The 13,381-nt window shown below is 34.5% G+C and overlaps 1 protein-coding gene across 3 annotated transcripts in view; it reads right to left on the reverse strand.

Annotated features, from left to right (window-relative positions):
- Positions 1 to 8,099: 8,099 nt before the first annotated feature.
- The window catches only part of LOC111259697 (aromatic-L-amino-acid decarboxylase), a 43,923-nt gene continuing 38,641 nt past the window's right edge, over positions 8,100 to 13,381 (reverse strand). For all 3 annotated transcript variants that reach the window (XM_022831884.2, XM_022831883.2, XM_022831885.2), the window contains 5 exons: positions 12,912 to 12,997; positions 12,234 to 12,350; positions 11,423 to 11,536; positions 8,819 to 8,935; positions 8,100 to 8,329 (listed from right to left, as the gene is read on the reverse strand). In XM_022831884.2, coding sequence (XP_022687619.1) covers positions 8,230 to 8,329; positions 8,819 to 8,935; positions 11,423 to 11,536; positions 12,234 to 12,350; positions 12,912 to 12,997 — 534 coding nt within the window. In that variant the 3' untranslated portion in view covers positions 8,100 to 8,229. The remainder of the gene's footprint in view (positions 8,330 to 8,818; positions 8,936 to 11,422; positions 11,537 to 12,233; positions 12,351 to 12,911; positions 12,998 to 13,381) is intronic.

Consider the following 13,381-nt stretch of genomic DNA (forward strand, 5'->3'; position numbering starts at 1 on the left):
TATATATAGTGTTATCAAACACAAGACAAGTAACGTACAATATGCTAAACAAACTAAAAGCTGAGTTCTATCTTTTTGTAAACAACTATGTACTGACTCATCTGTCATAGTCAGAATATGCAATTTTTGGCAATGAACAAATGTTGTCCGATTTTGCGAATATTTTCCATAGATCTTGATCTTGCACTTATAAATAGAAATATATCATAAATTCAAAAAGCTATTAGCCATAAATATAGGTATTTTGTAGACACAATAAGTGTTTCTTATTAAGTTAGTTGTAGCTATTCTTTAAGTAGAAGTTGAAATTGGTAACTAGAATCGTTCTTCATTAAGCCTATTTGTATGATTTCATTATTTCTGAGCTTACATTTGAATAAAATGATAAGAAACATATTAAGGCTTCAAAACGTATGGATAGGAAAGTTAGCTTAGAAAAATACGATCGTTCGGATTAAGATATTAGTTTATTTTAGGCTTTTTTGATCTATACTCAAAAATCAGAGCTGTTTTCACAGCTTTTTCATTCATTATTGACAGATGTACAGCTGAATACCCACACCACTAGAGCAATCCAGGGAACTCTTATAATGAGATTTTTTTTTTATTTTTATAAATACTAACTCATCAATAATCACGGTTTCCCATACGAACTAGTGTGATTTGGATGCCGCCGTGCATGAGGAATATTCTATTCTAATTTTTCTACCTAAAAAGTCTTTCATCAAAAGAGAGTAAAGATATGTTCAAACAGAAGCGAAGCTGTAGCTCTCGTTTGCGCTTGTTAATGGTCTAAGAAATATACGAATGTCTTATTAAAAGATTACAAACTGTTCCTTACAGTATTCGAAAGAAGAAAGAAAAGTCGCTTTTAGAGCTGAGCTATCGCACATCTGTGTAAGTTACTATTTTCGAATTACATTTAAAAAAGTAGAGGAATTTAGAAATGCCGACGCCGCTTCTCAATTGATGAATTTTAACAGACTACTTTAAGAATAAAAAAATTAAGTACAAGTAGGAATAGGATAACACCGCATATTGTCCCCCAATAGCAGTACTCATCAAACTCGACCAAGTCCATTAACAGGCAACACTTTTTTTCGAATCGACTTTAAACGTACTTAAATGTATAGAAAATAGAAAATTACCTTTAAAAATTATCCAATAAAAAATAATTCGTTACACTTCTCCTTCAACCATAACGTGTCGCCGTGCAAGGGCTATATTTTGCTTGAAGATCGAACGGTGATGTCGAAGGAACTGTGGAGCAAAGTGCCGCAGGAATTTTACCTGAGTTGTGGATAGGCCTAAGAAGCCATACATCGAAAATAAGGTGAAAAATTCTGCTGAAATACCCGTTAGACTCTGGGTCGGACTTCCTCACCTCCTCGAAGGGGTGTATGTTGATATCGCAAAGTCAACCAATGAGAATGTATTTTTAATTGTAGTAGATGCATAATCCCTGTAGCCGTGAATATCATGAGTTCGGCTACGACGATTAATATTATCAACGCTCTATAGCATATATTTTTCAAATATGCACATCTATTCATTGTAGTTACTGAACATAGCTTCCAGTAGACCTAGATGTGTGTTATAACTTAGTAAAGTCAGCTGGTGCAAAACATGTAAGAACTGCACCATGATATTCCCGCACAGCTTAGCCAAAATTGACGAAATTATTGTAAATTAAGGCATCACAAGGTGCCATTACTCCAAAAGATAAAATCTGTAGGCTTTTAATGCGATGTCAAAAGACATTGCGTTAACACCCTACGGATCAACTCTAAATGTAATTGACGACTTGCGGAACAATTCTTAGAAAGTGAAATTCTCAGTGTGTCAGAGACCCTATCTCTAAGGAAAGACTAATATCTAGGCATAAAAAACCCAACAATCTCCCGACAGAGACGGCTCCGATTGACTAGATGGCGTAAAACTAACGTGAAGCATTAAGTCTGAGTCAGGGCACTTTAGATCTTCTAACAATGAAGAATGATATCTTGATTCTGTGGTTGAATGGGTACTAGATACTACAGGGAGAAGGCAAAATTGAACGTACAGCACTTGTTTCGTTACGCTGACCAGACGCCATAAAAACAAACAATAAATAACAAATGCTGCAAACATTAAAAGAGACTCGGAACAATATTACTCTAGGAACAAAAAAATCTCAGTTAAAGGATGGAAAAGGTGTAATGGATGTTCCCTGAATAGGCATTAATATATGGAAGATCAGATTTGTATCTCTTCAAAATGGATTGTCTCCATGGTGTAGTAATTCTCCATGGACTGTCCACATAGTTTTAGGTAGATGCAATATGTATTTCTTACCGAACTGAGTGAACTGAATTTTAATCTGATATAGCCTGGAGTGTATAGTTATTTGTTTCTTATTGGAGCCCGGAAACTTTTACCTTCTAAACTGAGATTTTCAACTATAAAAAGATAAAACCAATTTTCGCGTACGCTATAAGGTATTGCGCATTCATCTACATCATCAATTATTACTATTAAAAACACAGTTACAGGGTAAACAATGCGGAAAGCATAGACTAATCTCAAGAAAAATTCGTGTCAAGTTTCAAGCCCATGTGTAGGCGAGACGCAAAGGTAGCAAGGTTTATATATATATGCGAGCTCTCAGTCAAGAAATCCTGTATTGTTTCTGTTTTTGTCTACTTTGCATGTTTAATTCTGAAAAAAAGTGGACCTTTGTATGCAAAAGTGAAATTTTTAACTAGTCATAGGTTGCCCTGCAATTCTCCAGACAAGGCTTTGTAAGTTACCAATTGTTTACGGGATTCTACATGCACGTAGTCATATTATGATATATTTGAATTTGTGAACTAAAACACAATACATGACTGTATTGTAAAGTAAGAAAAATATTTTTTTAAAGGACCAAAGAGCTGGTAATAGCACCTATAATTTCGTGAAAAACTACTACCACCCTTCCAGCTCGTAGACACTTGTAGTACATAGAGTTAGGACACACTGAAAAATTAGCGACAGCCAATTTATTTTACTACTCACTAAAAGACCACATATGATAACATCACCTTGTTAGATTCCAACATTTAGCTAATGAGCGATGCAATACTGCCGAAATCACCATTGAACATTATAATCGCTATGATGATAGCTTGATTCAACTAAAAATTTTGCGTGCATAGCATGTAATTTTTTTTTTATAAAGGCTAGCTAGAACTAAACATAGACACTCATTCTCTGATCCTTCAAAATCGCTGTTTTTTAGCATTAGGTTATTGTTTTCTGTTCTATCCATCCTAAAGTACTATTATTCAACGTGTGCGTTTACCTAACAAAAATGTATATTGCAAAAAATACCTAATATATTATCGTGATATAGAATGATTCTTTCTGTAATCTTGCCATGCCTAATTATATGTTTTATCAAACTTTTAAAGTCATTTCAAAACTGCAGTAAGTGTAGTGCAAAATTGTAGTGACTTCCAGTAAAGTAATCAAGATATATACGTGAATAATAATATATTGCTCGAAACATTTAACTAGCCAGAAATGTCTTCTCAAATGTTATCGTTATTACTATTATGCAGATCTATATTTTTATGAATAGATGCATCACTATAACAAGTCGCTAGTTACCCTTGTATTGAATAAATACGGGTATAAACTGTGTGCCGGTAATACTACTTCCGTAAAGCAGAAAATCTCATTTCTCTTTTTATAGAAGTTAAGCAACGTTATGTTTCAATTCATACACAAGTGACATCTTTTAAATGCAAATTCTTGAACTTATCTGCAGCTCTATGTCCTAGAGCAGATATGAAACTTTGAGAAGAACACTTAGGGTAATACTATGTCTATTATAACGCACTAATTCATCAATGCATACTTATCCAGTAAGTGTCATTAAAACTTTAAGCATCGCAACAATTGTCACGAAGTATACTTGGGCAATTTAGTACTGAGTTGTGCTAACAGTGCCTTAGGAGCATATTACAAGCATAATAACAGGATCATTTGCCCTAGTGGCACTATGGGACGCCGATATATTCACTATTAAAAACTGAATTAAATTAAAATTGAAAAGGTAATATAGCAAATATAATTTAAGGAAATATGCGAGTGTGTGGCGATCTCTATTCAAAAAGCAAAGACATGCGTATGAAGGCAGTTTGCACTTTGACAGAGACTGTTTCATTAACGTGTTAGGAAAGGTGTCAATGGATTTTTTCCAGCAGAACAACTGCGTATTGCAAAAATCCTCAGCACGTTAGCACTTGTAAGTTCTCATCAGCAACACTTCAAACTACGCGGAAATAATAAAGGATTCGAAAATAGAATGTATCTTCCTGTAATGTAGATTTCGTAACCAATTTGGTTCAGACTATATGACTTTCCATTTGGATACAATTCTTGTTTTAAATGGCTTCCCTTTCCTACAATCCGTGTTTAGCCGCCAATTTTCGCGCTGCATTCTTTAAGAAACATTTTCATTAATTATGTAAGTCAACTCCAGAGCTGTTCGTGTCTTCAGAGCATTTTGAGAAATTGTCAAAAAGATAAGGAAAAATAAAATTGAAAAAAACAAAGAAAAAAGAATAAATTATTATAGCCTGGTCCGGTGCTCACACAGCCTAGAAAGACACTGATCAATGCATTCTTGTGCCTGCAGCTTCTCGCTCGTCTGCGCTAGCGTATAGGAGGAGAAACCAAAAAACTACCCGATGTTGTATAATAGAGCGCGGAAGAACAATAAGATGCTAAGATGAAATGCGAAGCTAAGCAATTTCAGTTCATGTTTGGACTTTTCAAAAAGCGGCCATGTAATAAAACCGATGCGGTAGTGGCAATTACAACCGTTGAATGAGTCAATGAGCGCTCAAGAAAGCGTTTTCAGGTTACTTGACAACTACTAACGTTTGAAAACAAGTTCTATTCAGTAAATAAGAAGTGCTATTATCATATTGTATCAGTATAGTAACTAATCTCATAAATGAATAAATAAAAAAGTAAATGATACGGCTTTAAATTTTACATAAATGAGTGAATTCAGTGACACCTCACCGGTAATACTAATGTACATTAAATCGTATGCCTATGAATGATTCAGCTAAATTCGATTTTCTTTTTAAATGGTCATCTGTGATTTCATGAATGTGTTTATACGAAGCATTAGACAATGAGATTTCGGTAAAAAGTAGCTGTTATCGTTACATTATACGAACATCTACCGAGATTATCAACTTTTTTTTTTGTATAAAATATACGACCTATATCATTTTAATTTTCTATGAGCTGCGGAAAAATCTGAAAGGAATTCCCAGGATGGAAACCGGAGGACCGTTAGTAATTGTTAAATTTAAACGACTTCATGAAAACTGCGCTGTTAGCCCAGAAATTTGTCGCTATTAGAGTGGGCTCCATCCTTACCAATATCGCGTAACGCATGGTTACTATTAGAAAGTTATCTGCGGATTAAAGAAATTTACGAAGGATTTTTGAGACTACTAGTAACTCTCTTCAAATGAAACTGTAATAGCGATGATTGGTGGGCATATTTTCTAACATGATTGTGAGAAGTGACACTTTTAGCACGTGCAAAAAAAATTGCTTGCAAAATATTTGCTCTTCTTTTGGTCAGTCATGAAAACAACTTCAAGAAAAATCAGAATGGGCGAAGCCATGCCTATTTGTATAAATACATCACTTGTCTTTAGTTTGGCTCAAATTCTGTAAAATATTCAGAAGAAACTACAGAATTAATCCAATGTTGAAAAAATAGAATTTTAATAGATTCTTAGTATGCAGCTGGTTATCAATATTTTCGGTAACCATTCATCTTCTTATTAAGCTCCACATCGTACTCTTTTGAATACAGGCTATCATTCATCTGTGCCATATATAACCGACACATCGATAATGGGTCACATCATGTTGGTAGTCAATACGTTCGATTCAATACTCAACCATTCTGTATGACTTACAAACGTATCGTCAATTTTATCGTTGATGTAAGTTTTTCTCCGTTTATCCTTATGCCTAGTTTTGGAATAAAATATTTTTATCATTTTTTTTAACCTACAAATGCTGTGCTATTTATACAGACTTTTAATGATAGCGCTAAGTCATTGCTTGTCAAAGGTGAAAGTATGCGTAACTATTTTGTTTTGCTTCTTTCAAACCTACATTTTTGCAAGTTTGCATATAGACTAGTCCCAAGTACACGAAAGTAACGGCCACAATCTAAAATAAACTCTGTAAAAGCCTCGCAAGGAGGAAAGAGATGTCCCTTGTGAAAGGAGAAATCTTAGTAAGACAAAAATGCCGAGGACCCTGACAAATAGATGTTGTGTGCCGATAAAGCCAAACATGCGTATCTCATAGCTTCCTGGTAGCGTCCTTAAAAAACTGTAAAGCTGGAAGCTGCGAGCCACTCCACCTCGTTTAATGACCAAGAACTTTTCAGAATTGTGCCAAGAACTTAATTATTTCACTAACTTCGTTGCCCTGAACTAATAAAAAAGAAATGAGTCCTTAATGGTTAGTAGGCTCTTTTTTAATTTAATCAAAAATACTTTTGCTTGGATTGTATTATGGATGGCGAAAAACATCTTCACTGAATATGTCCCAACCGCTAAGAAATTGTGAGCCATATATATATATATATATATATATATATATATATATATATATATATATAGTGGAAAATTTTAGTTTTTCTAATTCTGCAGGTTTTGCCAAAAATTTAACAACGGAGAACATGAATGGGCATAATTATTATCTATATATTATAATATTTATAGCCATTTCTATAAAGCCATGCTACATTTAGTACGAAAAATACCTTTTACAGTGAGTTACAGAAAAATCTGAATTACAGAAAATTATATACAATAGATATACAAGCAAGTAAAGGAATGCAGAGGATAATCGAAGGCCATTAAATATAGGGAAATTTCGGTTTTTTAAGTCCAATTACCTATTTTTATGGACTTGCTTTATTTTACATCGAAGGGTTCACTTCACTCGGTCTCTAACTTATTTATAGCTTATATATATGTTTGATTTACCCCAATTTTTAATATCTTATTATTCAAAAAAAAAGAAAGCGGCCTAAAAATAGTGGAGCTGTTATTAAAGTCTGTGCTGCTTAGACTGGTCTGACATCACCGCACTGAATTAGTACGCACGGATGGACAGCTTTATATTACTGGAGCATCCTCGTCACTTTTTTTCCAAGCTGCACAAGGGTAAATAAATCTTGTACGATGTACCAACCATATTTGAGGTGAAATATGTGATTTAATAAATATGAAAATATGAAAAAAAATAGTAATAAAAAAGTAATTAATTATTAGCCAGCAGTGTTGTATGTGGACTACAGTGATTTAAACCCAACGTACTCACCTCAGTAATCTTGTGTTTAGCGAATCCAATCAATACACCGAAGAATTCTCGTCATTTACTAACAAACGTCACCACATGGCAACGACACCTCAGATATAATTAGGTGAGTATAGAATACATCCAAAGCAGTAATTATATGAACCCCAAAAGGAAATAAACGTGAACAAAAATAAGATACACGCTAGTAATCATCAAGTAGTAAGAGCAACTCAATGTAATATACAGTAACTTCATATTTATTAAATTGATCAACGATCAAATTGGCGCCGGGATATTTGAAAAAATATTGAATATCCAGCAACGGACAAAAGTTTAGTTGGTTAATAGCATCTCAATGATCCACACAAATTAGTGCGACATTAAATTTGAGAATGCTTTGGTAATGTATATTATTACTGCTGTTAATGTAGATGAACTAAACAAAAAGTAAATAATTCTTATAAATTATTTCGACTAAAGATATGTTAATACACATATACATGTTGTACCGGCTGTATCTTCCAATTCAAATTAACTAAAAGCAAGATGTTAGAACTAAATCACCGCAATGATAAGGCAAGAAGAATGCTCTACACAAGAGTATGAAGAAAAAAAGATCATTTTCGTTGCTGTTGAATTTAAAAAAAATGTCCTTTATCTAAATACATGAAGCCTCAAAAGCTAAAGCTTAGCTGAGCTTATGTAGCGTTGAGAAATCAAACTAACGAGTTAAGATTTTTTATTTAACATAATGAACTTAAAAATAAGTTACTAAGTTTGTCTGAAGCTCTGGTTCGGCACGTTCATTGTGCTGACTCCTCAATGGCCAGTACTATGAGCACAATTCAGTTCTCAGCTCTTTGTGGTTCTTGAATCTCGTGGAATTTCTTTTTCTGTACTCAGCAATTCTAAATCCGGGCCAGCTTGGTTCGCATCTACGCTGTTTTTGCACCTGTAATAAAATATGTTAAAAAACAATTTTAGTACTTACTAGGGATAATTCATTAAATCGCCAATAAGACAACCAATTTACATCAGTAATTGATATTTGCTTTTTAACTTCCTTCAAATAAGCTGATAACAAAGCTACCACTACTGTGCTCAACCATACTCCGTGGAATCTTTTAGTAACACTGCTGTCAGTATCTTGGAAAAAGGTTATATATCGGTAAGAAGATAAGCAACGTTTTTTTTTGCTTCGCCATCTCAAAAAGCTAAACGCACTACGAAAGGACTATGCTAACGTCATCATTATGTAAGCCAACATAATATCTTGCACCAAGTTCTTGGAGATGCTGCGCCGGTAAGGTAGCCGTTTGGTACTTTAGCAGACCGCATTCAAATTACGTCTAACAAGACATATATGGTTGTAACCACACATAATATATACAGTGGGATCAAATTAAAACATACAAACAGATCCTTAAGTGTCGAATTTTACCTTTGCTGGTCAATGTGACGTTCCTTTCGCATTGCTCCTGGACTTCTGTGCCCGAGTAACCATTGGCGTAGTTGAGAACAAGATTTATGTAAGATGCCTTCCGATCGCAGTAATTGCCTAACAATACGAAACACGAAGACAACACCATTTGAGAAAATTGTAGTTTTCATTTATCCAACAAAAACGGATATTATCTTTTTGGTGGGTAAAATGTGCTGAAGGCAATAAAAGCTTTTATGCATGAGGAGCCGTGTACAAGTATTAATAGCATTGCAGCGAGTCACAGCTTTAATATTGGTTGTCAATGCAAGGAGCTAAAACTAGACAACGGCAATGTTCGAGGCAAGTGTGGGGTGGAACGACATGTCAACTTGGGCTACTGTATGTGTGAAAGATGCATCTGTAGACTTTCCTGCGAGATATTAAAACAAGACGCAAGCGAGTAACAATTTCATCATCCATTCTACTGCTGTTACGATCTGTAGGCCCTCGTACGGCTCGACTGCGCATACCGGAAATTCAAAATGCCAAGCAGGAGCCAGTATTTCTTTGAAGGATTCGAGCAGGGCCGACTTTGTGGATGGAGGTGGCCGTAATTCGACTGTAAAGACTGGCTCGGTAAACATCCAAAATTATTTTAGGTGATAGTACCTAAAACCTTGGTTAAACGTCAGTTGTCTAAACAAGATCACCAAAAACGTGTAGAATGATTAAGGCTTAGACTATATTACCGGAGCGTATATTATATTATCGAAGCAACCTAGATAATTGCCCAACCAAAGCAAAAGCAGGCCGTTATTTGGACAATCACATAGTTTGAGGGTTCATTCATTTCTCTACAGGGAGCGCGTACGCATTACCCTCAAGGACCGTGAGCGTGGACTACAGGGGTATTCTGTCAGATGCTGTTCGAAAACTTGTAACATGGCCATGAAAGATCACTGCACATAACGTCTTGATATTGAACTAAGAATGTAAATATTTATTTTGTCGTATCAATAAAGCTATGAAATAAAAACCGCCCTGGCTTACAATCAGTTCTATAGTTTTTACAACTGATTTGTGACCTCAGCTGCTATTGCGTCTTCAAATCTACAAAGCTTTGATATGTCAGCAAATTCGCTGCAGTCAAACATTTGACTATATGGAGAAAAAATACGAAAAAAGGATTTTATTATATGAATGAAAGCAACCAACGAACACATTCGCTAAAATGAAAAGGCAATAAACAGGTTTATATCTTATAAAGCCGTACAGATCACATTAACATGCACTATTTTTCATATCTGATATTGCTGTCTGTAATAGAATATAACGTAGTACATATTTGCGAACTACAGGAAAGCCCCAACAAGGTATTTGCGAAAAATGTGTTTTTATAGCGTTAAATAATTTTTTGAATTTATTAAGAATCACACATATTTTTAATATGGTTAATTTACTGGCTCATAAAAACTACAAGGTTTCGTTTATCATAAACCAAACATCATTAGCATAAAGCAAAAAAATCATACCCTACTCTATCAAAACAATAAGTTCAGGTAGCTGCTATATGTTACAATAATGTATGTTCAAATCGGAACGAGCGCATAGGCGTGTTACGCACTAAGGGGTAAACGCATTAAAACATTCAGAGAAACGCGACTCATGACAGAGAGAACGCAAGTTAAGAGAAAAGTGTTAACAGATACTGCAAAGGATTGTAGGAAACTAAAGAAGAGCTGAGATTCTCATATGCCCGTCAATTATTTACTCACGTAATAAAAAAGTAACCTTCGTTGACGGGTGTGTTTTCATATTAATTGTCGCCAACTAACTTCTAGGTAATAATAAACATATCGTTGAAAGTGTTTTTCTTCTCAAGATCAATTTATTACCTACAAGATTCACAACTGCTGTAACATATTTTAAAACAAGGCCATTGGGTCCTAATATCCTACATTAACCTTTTTGTATATGTTATCGACACCTATTCTTTATTTTTAACATAAAACTATTTCTTACTACAGCTGTTTTACAAATTGACTTATTGTTAAAGTGTTCATCATAAACGTTTTATAAATTGTTTAACTAATACAAACGCAAAACTTTTCAACAAGCACATTATTTTAAAACGTGAGATAGAAACGCAGACTCACAATAATTTAGAACTGGAGACGCGTTAACTTTAAAAGCAGCATATTGCCAACGTATCGAACTAACGCGTAAAAAATGATGAATGCAATGTAATGTAAAAATAAGAAATAAACGTTTTGAAAACCAGCTATTATCTACAGGAAACTTCGCAAGAAATGTAAATTTAAATGAACTAAAACAGTTTCGGATGTATCTAAACGTGAGTGCCACTTTGTCCTTGGGTCCTTAGAAAATTAGCAGTAGTAATTGGTGTTAATCTTTTAGCATTTTGCGAATAGTTTAATTGAAAAGATATATATTTCTTGACAAATAAAGCAGATTTTTGAAGAATGAAAATAGCCCCTTTTTAAGCTTGCTGCTTTTTGCTTTTTAATACACCTCTAACTGACGAGCGTCACTCGCATGTAGCGTCGTGCAGTATCTTCACCAGGTTTTGTGTTTTTCAGACGGGCGACTTCTCAACTCTACCTGAATTCATTGGGTTTGTCGCCTGGAAGCGGGAGTCTCTCGACCAGACAGTGTTTTTCTGCCCAGACTGCATTATCAAGCGCCCCCTCATTCAATTGTTGTTCCTCGTCGACACTGAAATGCAATAAAAAAGCCTTTAGATTTTTCCACTATTACTTTACTGTGCTTTTTTACTTTTGTTCTTTTTATCAGTTTTATCTAGTACTTAGTAACGAAGCGTACGATACGATCAACAAAGGTAGGTTTTCCATAATATTAACAACTTCCGATTTCGGGCTCAGATTTGTGTATGAAAGGTTGTCGCAGGAAGGAGTCAGAGAGCCTATTTTTGCACATGTATTTTCTGGGTCCACTTTATGCGTACAGCATGAAAACGTGGTTCAGAAAATTCATGCGCGAAATTTGAGAGAGTCCAAAAATTAGATTCATACCGAGAAACTTAGTCCACCTCACAAGCCCGTCCAGTTAATAGACAAACGCGTTACAGCTGCATCATTACGAAAGCAATGTAGTCTAGTAGTATACGCAATGCACTTTATACATGCAAAACCGACAAATCCCATAAAAATACTACTTCACGGGAAATATCTGCTTTGAAATATCGCTTTGGGCTAACTTTAATGAGACAAGCAGAGTTCTCGTTTACACCCCGCCAGATATGGTAGTTTTCTTGGAAATATTTGAACCCGTAAACGTCAGCAAACGTGAATGTCTTATGAAAGATGAAGCTTCTACTAATAAAGACGAGCGCGTAATGATATGGTGAAATGCCTTTGCCAACATTTCGCACTTTACTCAAAAGGATACGAACCAGGTTTTAGTAGTTTCAGTAATCATTGCATGCAGCCCGGTAAGCAACTCGCTCCAAGCGAACAAGATGTCTGTCGTCTCTGTTAGACGGCCACAAATCGCAAAACGCAGAATATACCTGGAAATTTGGATTGCCGGTTATCGAAACTTAATTTGACTATTATAAGCGGCAATTTAGACAACTAAAGCATTCTGCAAAAATTCTTTCGGCAATAAAATAAACGTAACTAATATTGAATATAGCTACCTGAACTACTACTAAATTTGAGAGTCAGAAACCATGAAAACGATAAAAAAAATTACACTAACATTTTGCGTTAATCTTCATGCGTCATTGGAACTTTAGTTAATCATAGTTATGCAATTATTAAATAACATAGGTCGCATAAGCTTTGTTAGCGAAAATAGCAACCATAGTTAATTTAAAGTCATTACTAAACGATAGTTTTAAATATGGCGCGCCTTACATGCAGGACACTTACATAAAAATCAATTTAGAAAGGTTTTAAACTTTCGTGAGTAAAACAGTGACGAAATAGAGAATGGTTTTTATCTATGAATTAATATCATGTAGTTCGAGTTACAAGCAGTACGCGGTTTGCAATCTTTAACATTGTATTGATCTTGCACTGCAACAATATCGCGCTGTATGGAATAACATTTCAACTAATGTACATACCTTCCATTGACTTCACAAGGAGACAGGAAAATTTTTTTACGCTCATGGACTTTTTCAAGAAGCATTTTATTTTCGCGGTTTGTACCCTGTTGAAATAAGATGAGATGACAACAGCTCAGTAAAATAAATATCTATCAATTACATGGTTCAATACTGTAGGACGATGTATTATAAGTGATTCACCAACAGTAATATTATATGCAATAATATATTTATAATATAATAATATAATAATAATTTTAATTGAAAAGCTAGCTTTATATTTTTTTACATGTCAAATAAAGTAAAGCCTGGGGCTTTTTGAAAGCTCCGTAAGCATTTTATCATGTTTGTTCTTGATCCATTTAGCTGCAGTTTTTCTTGCAAACGAATATAATTAATTCTTTTTAAATATGCAAACAATGGTTTTGCAACAACGGTTAAGCCATGCAACTGATAATTTATTCTTTTTTTTTGTGTTGCTTCAGGTT

The sequence above is a fragment of the Varroa jacobsoni genome, unplaced genomic scaffold, assembly GCF_002532875.2.
Source record: "Varroa jacobsoni isolate VJ856 unplaced genomic scaffold, vjacob_1.0 scaffold_358, whole genome shotgun sequence".
NCBI lineage: Eukaryota > Metazoa > Arthropoda > Arachnida > Mesostigmata > Varroidae > Varroa > Varroa jacobsoni.